Raw genomic sequence first — 15,483 nt, 5'->3', positions numbered from 1 at the left:
ACTTTACTTTTTCCATTTTTATTTTATGTAAAATAAAGCATATTTGGATGCCGTTGTTTAACTTTTTTCAACATTTTTAATACTTTCTGTAATTTCTATTTAATAGTTCGAACAAATAAACATGATAAATTAGTAAGTTCTGGAATTAATAATTATGTAGCAAATACCGGTATTTTAGTCTCCGTATCATCACGCAATAAAAAAATCACGATATACCGGTATACCGATAAAATCGCGCATCCCTAACACTACCTGTGGATGCTTTCAAATAAATATGACTTACTATGGCTTTGCTTTTCATGAGAAGAAGATTTTTAAAGATTTTTTCTATGTATCCCCATGTAAAACTTTCATCGCCAATAGTGGCCCCACCTTACCCCCGGGGGCACGATTTGAACAAATTTGAATCTACATTACCTGTGGAAGCTTTCAAATGAATGTGACTAACCATGGCTTTACTTTTCTTGATTTTTCCCATGTAAAACTTTGATTGTCCATAGTGGCCCCTCCTTACCCACAGGGATTATGGTTTGAACAAATCTGAATCCATGTCAGGAAGCTTTCACATAAGTTTCGTCTTTTCTGGCCCAGTGGATCTTGAGAAGATTTTTTAAATGACCCCACCCAATTTTCACAATTACTTAATTATCTCCACTTGGAAGAGTGTGCAGCCCTTCATTTGAACAAATTTGAATCCCCTTTATCCAAGATTGGTTGAAATTGGCCCACCAGCAACAATAGTGATGATGTCACAATAGTAGATAACAAATGAACGTTTCTAAAAAAAAATCTTCAGCTCCAATATGAGCATTACAAACATGGATTTTTAAGACATTCCTCATTAACTGATATTAAATGAAAGAAAAAGTGAGCAAGCTCACATACCCCATGCTCCCCCAAAACTCAACAATGCAACATGTAATGAATGGCACAGTGCATTTTAAAAACACAGTATAATTCAAAAAGGGGCTTTACTTGCAAAAAATCATCACATCAAAACTTCTTGCATATAAGGACATTCAAATCTTTGTATGTTACAAATTTAATTGAGCTGAAGTTTCTAGATAAATAATGGAATAAAAATTTCTTGGTAATATACAAATCTATACATTATGTCTGAAATACCTACAAAGTTTCAGGAAATTCAGTGCAGGAGTTATGCTGACAAACTCTTATTTAAATTCCTCAGTGATTTCAATTTGTTAATGAGTGTAAGTCCATGTCCAACACATGACAAATTACACATTTAAATAATTGATGGAAACAAAATTATGAGTAGTCATATGAATTTGTTTATATACTGTACTTATGAAATTATTTAAGGCAAAGCACCAATTTGAAGGGGGGAAGGGGGGGGGGGGGGGTGAACTGTCCAAAATTTTGTGTGTGTGTTAAATCATTAATATTTTGGGGTCTTTTAAGGTCATAAAATATTTCACATAAAATTTCATTACAAAAGCTGATTTCAGTGGATTTCCTTATTACCTAGCTGGAAAGTTTCTCCAATAATAGGCAAAACTCTTAAGGCAAAAATAATGAAATCAGAAATTCCTGGTAATATGCACATCTAAACAATGTGTCATAAATATCTGCAAAGTTTAATCAAATTCTGTGCAGCGGTTTAAGAGGAGTTGCGCTGACAAACTGTTCATCTCTATATTCAAGATACGGCCAAAAATCTAAGTTGAAAAGTGCCGAAATTCCCAGAAAAATAATGGAATCGGAATTTCCTGGTAATATGCACATCTACACATTGTGTACTAAATATCTGCAAAGTTTGACCAAATTCTGTGCAGCGGTTTAAGAAGAGTTGCGCTGACAAACTGTTCATCTCTATATTCAAGATATGGCCAAAAATCTAAGTTGAAAAGTGCCGAAATTCCCAGAAAAATAAAGGAATCGGAATTTCCTGGTAATATGCACATCTACACATTGTGTACTAAATCTCTGCAAAGTATGACCAAATTCTGTGCAGTGGTTTAAGAGGAGTTGCGCTGACAAACTGTTCATCTCTATATTCAAGATATGGCCAAAAATCTAAGATGAAAAGTGCCGAAATTCCCAGAAAAATAATGGAATCGGAATTTCCTGGTAATATGCACATCTACACATTGTGTCCTAAATCTCTGCAAAGTTTGACCAAATTCTGTGCAGTGATTTAAGAGGAGTTGCGCTGACAAACTGTTCATCTCTATATTCAAGATATGACCAAAAATCTTAAGTTGAAAAGTGCTGAAATTCCCAGAAAAAATAAAGGAATTGGAATTTCCTGGTAATATGCACATCTACACATTGTGTCCTAAATCTCTGCAAAATTTGACGAAATTCTGTGCAGCTGTTTATGAGGAGTTGCACTGACAAAAAAACAGGACTGACGGACTGACTGACTGACACACTGACTGACTGACTGACTGACGGACGGGTCAAAAACATTATACCTCACGCAACTCATTGCGTGGGGTATAAAAATAAGTTAAACAAATATAGCCTTTTGATTCTGTACAATCCCTAGACACATAGACCTTAGAGAAAGCATATTGACCTTGCACTTCATACTCGGTCGATATGCTTTCTTTAAGGTCTATATCTAAGAATTGACTTCATCAAAGGCTATATTTGTATATTAAGATTTTATAAGATACTAGTATTATGAATTTTCAACATTTGAACCACGCTCTTGAGCTTGAACCTTTGGGCCAAGGGGTCATGAATTTCACAATTTTGGTAAAAGGTTTATGGCTTATTATAAATATGCAAACAATCCTGCTGAATGTCCATGAGTAAGTAGTAATTTTTGGAGATTGTGTGAATTTTGATGGTTTTGGACCCAACCCTCAAGCCCCATGGAGACAGAGACCACGAACTTCAGTTTTCATTCCCCTTAACCCATAGATGGTATATTCCAAAATTGGTTCAGTTGTACAAGAAAAACTTAAAATTTTTGAAAGATTATGACTGACGGACAATGCACAATGGTGGACGAAAATAAACTGCAGTACTAATAAGTCACCTGAATGAATCATTTGACCTAAATATACACAGGAGCCAGTAACATACTTTATTTGATTTTATGTGATTGCTATGATACAGGGTTTGAAATTAACAGTCGCCCACTCACAATTTGCAACTAATGTTCCATGTGGGCAACTTAAAATTACGTTCAAGTTGCCCACATGGCGATTAGAAAATTTACGATAATAAATATTTGTTTTTCAATTTTGTCCAAATGTTTTGTACTTTTCTCTTGAGTGTTCTATATGATATTGAATGATTATATCAATCTTCATAAACAGAAGAGTCCCGCTTCAAATTTAGATAAGTCGTGCATAATGTTACAACGGATAGAAAAAAAACACGAATCACATGATAAAAGAAAACGAAAAATGGGGTTGTTGTTTTTATATTCAATAGAAGGTGTGATAATCTGTGGGCGAATAAATTTTGATGTGGGCCCCAGAATTGCAAGGTTCAGTAGCCCACATGGCTATCAAGGATTACAAGTTAGTTTAAAACCTTGCAGTATGTATAAAAAAATCAAACATACAAGCAAGCCTTGATACTTGAACTCAATGGGACTGAGAAAAAAACTTCTGAGTTATCTGAGGATTCAAGATAATGAGGGTAAAATACTAAAGAATAAGTGGTTGGGACTTCCAAATCACTTTGACATATCCATGGTATTTGAGATATCAGTGTTTGAGATACCGTAGTTTGTTACATATATTGTGTAAAAAAAACATTAAAAAAAATTGAACTTAAATTCATCTTAAAATTGGAAAAGTTATAGATCATAGCTTTATGAAGGAATCATGTAGCTGCTATGACCTAGATGTCTCCCCCATTATTGACGTTATGTCTCCTACCTAGTCTAGACTGGAACTCTGTCGGTGATGGTGTTATCAGATCATTCAACCTCAGCAGTCCTCTGCCACGCTCCACCCAATTCTGACCATGGGATTCAAACACAAAAAGCTTGGCAGTAGCCTATAAGCAAGTATTTCACAAAAATTATTCATTGTGAACTGTCAATTGCAATATTTTTAAAAGGTTGTTTTCCTATTTATATAAGTAATAAATTAAGTCTTCTTTTGACATTGACATATTATATCAGCTTAAGTTAAATTATTAATGCATCACGTTTCATAGAACTTAATAAGTTTTTTGATTAAGACAATAACTCTTCATGACATTTTACTGGAAGACATTTTAATTAAAAATGATAACTATTTGTAGGTATAATTTCTACGCCCACTCCCTAAAAATTTTCCCTACACAGGGTACTAGATATTGAAAATATCTTAGCAACACATAATTAATGCTTTGCACATCAATAATTGTTTTCCTTGAAAGTTCATCGTCAGCAGCTACATTAAAAGGACACTTTCAACAAGAAGCCCTGGGTCACATAGCTCACCTGAGTAACTATGGACTTAATGTTCTTCATCAATAGATTCTTTTTCATATATATTCCTATGTAAAATTGTGATCCCCCTTTGTAGCCTTACCCTACCCCCAGGGGTTATGATTTGAATAAACTTGAATCTACACTACCTGAGGATGCTTCCATATAAATATGACTTATCATGGCTTTGCTGTTCTTCAGAAAAAGATTTTTCTTATGTATTTCTATGTAAAACTCCTAATGCCTATTGTTGCCCCACTCTATCCCAAAGGGGCATGATTTGAACAAATCTGAATGTGCACTTCCTGTGGATTCTTCCTAATAAATTTGACAGATCATGATTTTACTCATCTTCGCTAGCCAAGGGTTTCTGATACGCTACTCTCCTCATAAGCCCTTGGCATATGATGTTAAAAAAAGTTGGGATTTTTTTCTCAAGTTGTGATTGGAGTTGATCGACATCCTTCGACCAATCAGCAATTGTTTTTTGTAAATGACGATATTTGCGTTCAGGATATATCTTGACTCTTTAATATCGGTAATGTAAAATGCAAGTAAACAATGATCCGTAAGATAACATGCCATTCTATGAATAGCTATATGGTGCCATCCAATATCTAAAGCTACGTGCAAAATATGTGATTAAGAATCTGTACTGAAGATGTAGATTTGCATTTTTACATGTTTAAATAACAAATTAACATAACTCAATACCTTCTTGTTAATTATTCTTTAAAAACAAAATTTTTTTAAATACGCTTTTCATTTCTGTCGATGACGCAATCTGTGCGTACCTGGTAAGAATCATGATCACGTGACAAAAACAATCCCGTCTTTTGTCAGCACCGTATGCCAAGGGTTTATGAGGAGAGTAGTGTATCAGAAACCCTTGGCTAGCGAAGATGGACTTTACTTATCTTGAGAAAAAGATTTTTAAAGATTTTTGCTATGGTTTTTTTTCTATGTAAAACTTTGATTGGCCATTGTGGCCAGATGTCTTCTACCTATTCCCACTTTTTAAAAATCTCAATTCCATCTATTCCCACTTCCAAATAACAATAGATATTTAGATACTAGTTACTTTGTTTTTATTGTAATCAGATTACATCCCATCTAAGATTTACCTTTTATTTTGTACATTTTAAGACAGAAAATAAATAGATTTATGAAAAAATGATTTCAATTAAATATATGGATTTTAGAAAATAAAAAAAAAATGTATTTAAAAAACACTTTAATATCTTGATTTTTGAATATAAAATAAATTTATGAAAAAAATGCATTAAATTAGCTGAATTTTAGAAAATAGAATAAATAGATTATCAGAAAAAAATGATTTAATTCACTTAAAAATCTCCAATTTTTCTTTCAAATATAAGCAAAGTCTGATTTATAATTTAAAAAAGCCAATTTACCTGTCCTCTATTCCAATAGGTGTTAAATAATCACTGTTTTTAAAGTAATTATATGTTTAGACTGTTAATTATTTGTTTACACAAAAATTCCACCTATTCCCACATAAAATCTTACCTTTTCCTACATGATTTTCAAAAAGTGGGAATAGGTATAATAAACCTGTGGCCCTACCCTACCTCCAGGGGGCATAATTTGAAAAAATTTGAATCTACCTTAGCTGAGGATGCCTCCATATAAATATGACGAATTATGACTTTGCTATTTGAGGGAAAAAGATTTGTTTAAAGATTTTTTCTATAATAGCTCACTTGAGCCTTTGGTTCAGGTGAGCTAAAAATTGGTTTAAAATGGTTCTGCGCTTCCACAGAAAAAGCTGAAAATGTTCAAATGTTAACACGCAACAGACAATGGACAGAACAGATAGCAATAAGTCACCTGGGTTACCGGTACTCTGGTGACCTTAGAAAATTACCAGTTTAAAATATTTATTGCTGAAACACAGCACTTGAAAAACGGAACATTTAATTTACAAAGCTGCATAGATAATAATATGCTGATACTGTTCTCCTTCTCTTTTGAAAGTTCAAGATGTATCTTATTGTATATGACTTTAATTTTACTATGCTTATTTAAAATTAAAATAAAATTGATAGAAAAAGAGATTTTCTTGAAATACGAAAAATAATCTCAGTGAAATGGACTGCACAGGTGTCAGATTAGTTTTTACTGGTTTTTACTAGTTTTTATTAGTCTTTACTATATTGTGCTTCTTTTAATTTCTGTACACAAAGGTTTTTAATATATATGTAATATAAAGGTACAACACTTAAATAGTACAAGGCATCCACTGATGATTTCCATGAAATATTACAGTGGTCTTTTACAGGTACATTCTATGATTGCATGTTTTAGGTAAGCACACAATATCTACAACAATTAAGGAATGTTTTTAAGTTTTGTGTGAGTTATTGGTGTATAAATCACACAGACTTGTCACGTAAGCATAGCGTGCTAGCGCTTCATGAAAAACCAGAAGTCTCTGATGAGACTGTAGCTCTACTGGTTGTATTTATAAAGGAAGATAAAAGTAGCACTTGGACTTGAAACTTTGCAACAGCAATAAATAGAATAATGATCCTTGGTTTAGTCTCTTTTTGGCAAGATTTATTATTATATCAGACTAAAACTGTAGGAGGAGTAGCCTTTAAAAACAATTTTACTGAAATTTTGATTTAAGTAACCATGGCAACATCATTCAACAAAATCAAAAAACAATAACACCAATTATGTATCTCTGTAGTCTACTTGTATGTCACATTATTCTGAAATCAGACAAAAAGTGTAGGAGGAGTAGCGTTTTGAAAGTATTTCAAGAAAATTTCTATTTTTAGTAACCATGGCAACACCATTCATCAAAATCCGAAAATGGTACAGAGAATTATGTATCTTAGTGTAGTTTACTTGTATGCTAAGTAACACTAAAATCAGACCAAAACTGTAGGGGTAGCATTTTGAAGGTATTTCAAGGAAATTTCTATTTTTAGTAACCATGGCAACACCGTTCATCGAAATCAAAAACCGATACATAGAATTATGTATCTTAGTGTAGTCTACTTGTGTGCCAAGTTATATTGAAATCAGACCAAAACTGTAGGAGGAGTAGCATTTTGAATGATTTTCTCAGAAATTTCTATTTTTAGTAACCATGGCAACACCGTTCATCGAAATCAAAAACCGATATATAGAATTATGCATCTTTGTATAGTCTACTTGTGTGCCATTAGTTATATTGAAATCAGATCAAAACTGTAGGAGGAGTAGCATTTTGAATGTTTTTCACAGAAATTTCTATTTTTAGTAACCATGGCAACAATGTTCATCGAAATCAAAAACCGATATACAGAATAATGTATCTTAGTGTAGTCTACTTGTTTGCCAAGTTATATTGAAATCAGACCAAAACTGTAAGAGGAGTAGCATTTTGAAAGTATTTCACAGAAATTTCTATTTTTAGTTACCATGGCAACATCGTTCATTGAAATCAAAAACCAAAATACAGAATTATGTATCTTAGTGTAGTCTACTTGTGTGCCAAGTTATATTGAAATCAGACCAAAACTGTAGGAGGAGTAGCATTTTGAATTTTTTTCACAGAAATTTCTATTTTTAGTAACCATGGCAACACCGTTCATCGAAATCAAAAACCGATACACAGAATTATGCATCTTTGTATAGTCTACTTGTGTGCCAAGTTATATTGAAATCAGATCAAAACTGTAGGAGGAGTAGCATTTTGAATGTTTTTCACAGAAATTTCTATTTTTAGTAACCATGGCAAAACCGTTCATCGAAATAAAAAACCGATACACAGAATTATGCATCTTAGTATAGTCTACTTGTGTGCCAAGTTATACTAAAATCAGATAAAAACTGTAGGAGGAGTAGCATTTTGAATGTTTTTCACAGAAATTTCTATTTTTAGTAACCATGGCAATACCGTTCATCGAAATCAAAAACCGATACACAGAATTATGTATCTTAGTGTAGTCTACTTGTGTGCCAAGTTATACTAAAATCAGATCAAAACTGTAGGAGGAGTAGCATTTTGAATGTTTTTCACAGAAATTTCTATTTTTAGTAACCATGGCAACACCGTTCATCGAAATCAAAAACCGATACACAGAATTATGTATCTTAGTGTAGTCTACTTGTGTGCCAAGTTATATTGAAATCAGACCAAAACTGTAGGAGGAGTAGCATTTTTAAAAATTGTTTACAGACAGACGGACAGACAGACAGACAGACAGACAGACGGACTGACGACGGACACATTACTATCGCATAAGCTCTTCTGGTCTCTGACCAGTAGAGCTAATAAGCCTACGTGCAAGTCTGTGTGATTTACACACCAATAATTCATACTAAACTTTAAAACATTCATTATATTTACATTTTACATGTTTAAAAGCTCCAAAAATTTACTCAATGTTTGAATTCCTCGCTGCCCTATATCGTTACATTTTTATTAACGTCTCCGTAGCCTCATTGTAATGTCACTTTAGGGTGAGTTTCTCCCTGTATATTTCTTTGTGTGAGTATATACAGAAAATGGCATTCAAATCAATTTCAAAGTTGGCATAGTAGAAAAACACAGCAAATGTAAATATTGAATCATATACAAATTCACTCTGTAATCTGTTATATCAATATTGGGAATTTATGATAAAAATAAGTTGGTCTAGTCCTTGCAGTCATAGGATAATCAGTATAATAATACATGTATGTATTGATATTTAGCATGTACTATGCCACAAAATTCGAATCAGAGTTTTGACGCATTTCACAAACTATAATTAATCAATGTCTTGACCATATCAAATTTGTCGTTCCAGGTAAGATATGAAAATATTTCATGCTTAAGGCACAAATATGATAAATGTTAGTTTTACCAATAAATAATTGAACCTCTTCTCCTCACCCCCTGTCAAATTACCTGCATGATTAGTGCTACATACCTGTAAAACATTGGACTCCCCCTCCTCCCCTGTTACAACATCCACCTCCTTGTAATCAACATGTTTCTCTTTTCTTGCTTGGAATTCACGGGCTGATTCCTCCAATGTAAGGCTTTTATCTACAGAGTGCACTGTTTGATTACTGCTTATATGAGCAATACCTTTTATCATATTAGATTGGATCATAACAAAATGTGATCCTAACTACATCACTTTCAAGATCCTAATTCACTATTTATGTCATAACAAAATGATAAAATTAAACATCAAATATTTGAAAGCAAAGTAGTAGCATACATGTATCATGATTGGGATAACCAATGGACACTTTTTCATCTTGTTGTTTCTTTTCTAAATTTCTACAATGAACTTGAGTCCAAATTATCCCAATGGCAACTTGATAAAGACCTTGTTTGTGGATAGGTTTTAAAATTCTCTTTAGTAAAATTATGCCAACATTTTTTTTCTGGTTTTTAAGCACATGTGTAACACCCTGAATTTGGCAGCAGAAGCATATACAAACCTGTAATAGAGACTGGTATTTTATTTTGGTTGGAATCAGTTATCTTCAGTAAAAACAAAATTTTGTCAAGTAGCATTAATCACATTTTTTCCCCTTGGTTTTCCAACACATGTCTGGCACCAAGTGCAAAATATGAGGAAAGTCAATTCCAATCACTATATATTGACCTTGAAAGTTTAACCTAAGCCAAGATCATGATTATTTTTAATATCATGGTCATGCAATAACTAATTTGATATTCTTCCAATCCAGAGGTACTTGTACATTTATATATAGGGTACCACTATTCAAAACAAGAGCTTAAGGGCCTTAATGCAGGGTTCGACACTAACTTTTTAAGGCTTTAGTCCAGCCGGACTAGTGCTTCATTACTTTTACTAGTCCGCACGCGATTTCATTAGTCCGTCAAAAAAAAAAGAAACATCAATGTTTTTTAACACTAATTAATGTAACAATTAATATACATTTATTTTTTGAAATAAACAAAGTATTTACGTGAAAATATATTATTCCACAGATTCATTGAAATCTCGCAATCAGCAAGTACGATCGTATTTCCAATCTCGTTTTTCTTTTTTTTTTTTTCTTTTTTTTTTTTGTCTTTACATTACATCCAAAACGTCCAACATCTTTCTTAGTGGTGTCATACTAAATCACGATCGCTAAAACCTTATACTTCATATCGATCAGTCGAAAAATTAAGCGCTGAATTGACCCGGCATTGCGTAACTACCCGCCCAAAGCTAGAAATCTAAAAATACACACGGGGTTTTCCAGTAAAAGTTGTCGAGAATCGGACATTGGTAATTTATTCACACTGTTTTTCAGAAATTTTTATTGGTCCGTTCGGACTAATTAGCCACATATTTTATTAGTCAGAATGAAAATGTATTAGTCTGAGACTAACGGACTAACGTTAGTGTCGAACCCTGTAATGGTCACCTGAGTATAATACAACACTGTAAAGGATCCATAGAAGTATAAAACAAAATTAACTGATAGACGAAGCAATGATGCCCGAGAATTTCAAAAATCTGGTAAAAATACCCTTGCATATTGTAGCCTGCTAGACCCAAGTGATCTCCCTGCCAATGGGATCAAACTTGGTTTTCCCAAGCCTTAGAGAGATGATAATGAATGCAAAATATACAAATAGAATGAACACTTGCCCACTGTGTAAGGTATTCAATATGTGTCACTTGCCTAGTGCTACAATTCAGTACACAGTGACTTGGCTATACATTGTATAACATTTCTATTTGCCACTTGTCACTAATTTCAAGTCACCCTAGCTCTCTGTGATTCTTTGTTCACTTTGATAATGTATAAAACAACTTTATCCTGTCTCTTGTCAATCTTGATTTTACCTATTAATAACTTATGCACTGTCAAACAGATCACCTCAGTGTAAACATACTGTGAACAATTTAAAATTTGCTAAATATATAAATAATCTTTATATCAATCTTTTATATTGCTTTCCAGGCAAGAATGTGACTTTGAGCATGCTTTGCTCATTTAAACCATTCATTTAACATTCATTTTTATTTAGTTTCTATATATATAATTATAACATTATTTCTTGTATTCTCATAACACCAGAACCCCTGACCCTGGGGCCATGAAATTCACAATTTTGGAAGAGGCACTCTTCCTCATCATAACTATGTACTGAATTCATCGTCTTAATACCCAAGAGCAGAGAAGATTTTTGAAGAATTAATGCATTTTCACTATATAATCAATAGAGTCCCACCCTAACACCAGGGGCAATGAAATTCACAATTTTGGAAGAGGCACTCTTCTTCATCATAACTATGTACTTACTGTAGATTCCTAAATATACACAAGGAATTAATTATCATGTAATTTCACGAGAAGCACCACTCGCGAAATAAATTACTCACTCTTATTTTTATGGTGATGAAATCCATGTTAAATATCATGATCAATAGCCCACTCGCAAATTATTGTTATCAAGATTTGATGTTCAAGAGCCATTTCGCGATAATAAGTACTCGCGAAAAATAAGGAATCTATAGTAGTTCATTGGCTTATATACCCAGGAGCAGAGGAGAAGATTTTTGAAGAATTAATGCATTTTCACCATATAATCATTAGAGCCCCACCCCAACACCAGAATCCCTGACCCAAAGGCCATGAAATTCACAATTTTAGAAGAGGCACCTTTCCTTATCATAATTATGCATATTGTTTGTTTGCTTAATACCAAGGAGCAGAGGAGAAGATTTTTAAATCATTAATGCATTTTAACTATATAACCATTAGAGCCCCACCTTAACACCAGAACCCCTGACCCTGGGCAGGGCTCGACATTAACGCTTGTCCGGCACAAGTGAAAAAAAAATACGGACAATTGAATATTGCTGGGCACTTGTCCGATTGGACAAGTGCATTTTTATGTAAAGAAGACTCTAAATATTTAAAAGAATGACTGTTAAAAGTTTACCGGTACTTTAAGACAGAAACAGTACATAAAAACCGAACTTCGATCCCGGTATAGATTGCTAATATGTAATTGAGTACACTCGATCGGGATTGAAGTTCACTAATTGCATACTACTGCAAAGGCATCAAACTGACGAAGTTCGGAGTCTGTTTTATGTTGACAGCATTTATGTTGTCAGGACAGAAAGTCTAGATAAAATTTTGTTTTATGTGTTCGTTGTATTTGTAAATAACATCATGTACATGTAATGTACTTTATTTTTAGTTTTTCAGTTCAAAGTATTAGATCTTTATTGAAAATTTTTCAGACAAGTGAAGTTGAAGTTCGGACAAGTAAATGTCTTGGTCACTTGTCCGAATGGAAAGTAGGAAAAAAAGTTAATGTCGAGCCCTGCTGGGACCATGAAATTCACAATTTTAAAAAAGGCACTCTTCCTCATCATAACTATGTACTTAGTTCATCAAATTAATACCCAGGAGCAGAGAAGATTTTTGAAGAATTAATGCATTTTCACTACATAATCATAAGAGCCCCGTCGTAACACCAGAACCCCTTACCCAGGGGCCATGAAATTCAAAATTTTGGAAGAGGCACTCTTCCTCATCATAATTATGTACTTAGTTTATCGGCTTAATGCCCAGGAGCAGAGGAGAGGATTTTCAAAGAATTAATGCATTTTCACTAAATAATCATTAGAGCCCCGTCGTAACACCAGAACCCCTGACCCAGGGGCCATGAAATTCACAATTTTAGAAGAGGCACCTTTCCTCATCATAACTATGCATACTGAATGTTTGCTTAATACCCAGGAGCAGAGGAAAAGATTTCGAAGAATTAATGCATTTTCACTTTATAATCAGTAGAGCCCCGCCCTAGCACCAGAACCCCTGATCTCTCGGGCCATAAATTTTACAATTTTGGTAGAGGGCTCAATGCTTATTACAATCATGCCTACACTTTGACTGCTTGATGTCCAGGAGTAAAGAAGAAGATTTTTAAAGATTGCATTAATTTTAATTGTTTTGGCCCTACCCCTCAGGCCCCAGGGGGGTAGGGACCATGAAATTCACAATTTTTGTTCCCCCTCACTCATAGATGCTCTATGCCAAAATTGGTTGAAATTGGTAGAGTGGTTTCAGAGAGGAAGCTGAATATGTTCAAATGTTAAAGCACAACGCACAACGACAGACGAAAACAGATAGCAATAGGTCACCTGAGTGAACTCAGGTGACCTAAAAAAATTCTTGCACATGGTTTCTGATAGTGATAAGAAATTTTTTTTTTCTCGTTCACATAACTGCTTTGGCGTGGTTAATGCCAAGACTTAGCAAAATAACATATTCCTAATCAAACTTGATTGTACAATGCACAAAAACTGAAAAATGTAAACTTAAACATAATTTATCATCATTTAACACAATTATATCTGTATATATAGTTGATATGGATGAACAAGTCTGATACAGTATATTTACCTGAAGGAGAGAGACAATCTCTGCTTGGTTCAGTTTCTTCTTGTTCACCAGAAGACGGATCTGTTTTGATCACTCTCTCCTCTAAGTTCTGACCAAACACAAAACCTTCTTCAGTTTTCTCATTAGGAGATTTTGCAACACCCTGTATATAAATGTATATAATAATAAAACCTATAGAGGATTCATATCCTTTAAAAGAATGAAAATTTAAATTTTGGAGGCTTCATTGTAAAACTTCAGAAATGAAATCTATGGACTTACGGTAACACGCTCATCTAAATTTTGACCAAATATGAACTGTCCTGATTTTTCATCTGTTTTGGACGATGATTCTGATTCTTTTCTGTAACATACAAAAGATTTCATGGCTGAAAATTGATTGACAAGTATATTTTAAGATAAACAAGCAAATTCCAAGAATTATGGTCCCCTGCTTTCTGGGTCTTATTTTCGTGGGATGCAATTATTTACGACACATTGTAATTGTCTGTGTGTCCTGTCTTGTCTGTCCATCATACAAAAAAAATTAAAATTTATAAAAGTTACAACCAAGATTAAAGTTTCTGAAAACTGACTCAAACTTTAGGATCAAGGTCATGAGGTCAAATATCATAAAACAAGTCTTTTTGCAAGTAATGCACATGTGAAAAAAAATATGAAAGTCCTGCTTCTTCTGGTACAAAAGTTATGGTCAAATTTAAAATATTTATTAAGTAGGTCAAGGTCATGAGGTCAAAAATACCAGTATATAAAATATAAAAGTCCTATCTTCTCTCACTTGGAAGTTATTAATAATGTTAAAAAAGATGAAAGTCTTAACATCAAAATCATAGCCCATTCAGAAAGGTCTTGTCACAGATAATGCACATCTGAAAAATAAACACCCTATCTTTTTAATTCAAAAGTTATCACCATTGTTAAAATTTCTGAAAAGGAAGTCAAGACTTCAAGGTCATGGTCAAAACTCATAGTGCATTTGAAAAGGTCTTGTCACAGGTACATGTAATATACATGTGAAATATGACAGCCCTATCTTTTCTCATTCAAAAGTTATGACCAAGGTTAATATTTTTGTGGCAGAAAGACTGTCACAGTGGCAGAAAGAGTGTTTCCCTTCATCAAACAGGCATAATTAAATATATACCAACTAATCAACAACACTTAGAGGCATCTAAGATACCAAGAGAACTTTCACAAGTCAAGAAAACTAATGATACCCATATACTTCTTATTAATCAAATGACAGCTCTGATAATTACCCGTCTGATTTGGCAAGAGCAGCAGCAAAATAATTTTCCTGTGTGGTATCATTTGTAGCACTAGAGTCACATAAAGGATTAGTCTCTTTGTCATTGTCTTTTTTCTTTTCCACATCACGTTTTACTCCTGAATCACTGGAGACCTTACAGACTTCACTGGGCACATCATCACTGCCAGATTTCTCTTGATTTTCTTTTTCTTTATCTTTAACATCGCACTCTTGCAAATCAAAACAGTAATAAATATATCTAATATATATTTCTATCAAAACAACCTAATTATATTTTCAGAAATTTAGATGAATAAATTTATTGAATTTGAAATTACATGTAAATATTTCATTATTTGGTATTTGTAAAATTGTTTTAATGCATCTTCAGTTAATTCTGTCATTCGTTTTTCCATCACAAAATTTATGAATT

At 33.3% G+C, this 15,483-nt stretch overlaps 1 protein-coding gene across 2 annotated transcripts in view; it reads right to left on the bottom strand.

Moving 5' to 3' along the window:
* LOC133205881 (ran-binding protein 3-like) overlaps window positions 1-15,483 on the bottom strand; it is a 36,624-nt gene that overhangs the window by 5,760 nt on the left and 15,381 nt on the right. For both annotated transcript variants that reach the window (XM_061341771.1, XM_061341780.1), the window contains 5 exons: window positions 15,061-15,280; window positions 14,063-14,144; window positions 13,802-13,943; window positions 9,334-9,452; window positions 3,864-3,984 (listed from right to left, as the gene is read on the bottom strand). In XM_061341771.1, the coding sequence (XP_061197755.1) occupies window positions 3,864-3,984; window positions 9,334-9,452; window positions 13,802-13,943; window positions 14,063-14,144; window positions 15,061-15,280 (684 nt within the window). The remainder of the gene's footprint in view (window positions 1-3,863; window positions 3,985-9,333; window positions 9,453-13,801; window positions 13,944-14,062; window positions 14,145-15,060; window positions 15,281-15,483) is intronic.

This window comes from Saccostrea echinata, unplaced genomic scaffold (genome assembly GCF_033153115.1).
Source record: "Saccostrea echinata isolate AGI-Se365-2 ecotype Australia unplaced genomic scaffold, CSIRO_AGI_Sech_v1 ptg000002l, whole genome shotgun sequence".
Taxonomy (NCBI): Eukaryota; Metazoa; Mollusca; class Bivalvia; order Ostreida; family Ostreidae; genus Saccostrea; species Saccostrea echinata.
The sequence above is the reverse complement of the archived record's forward strand: the minus strand, read 5'-3'. Positions and strand labels throughout refer to the sequence as shown.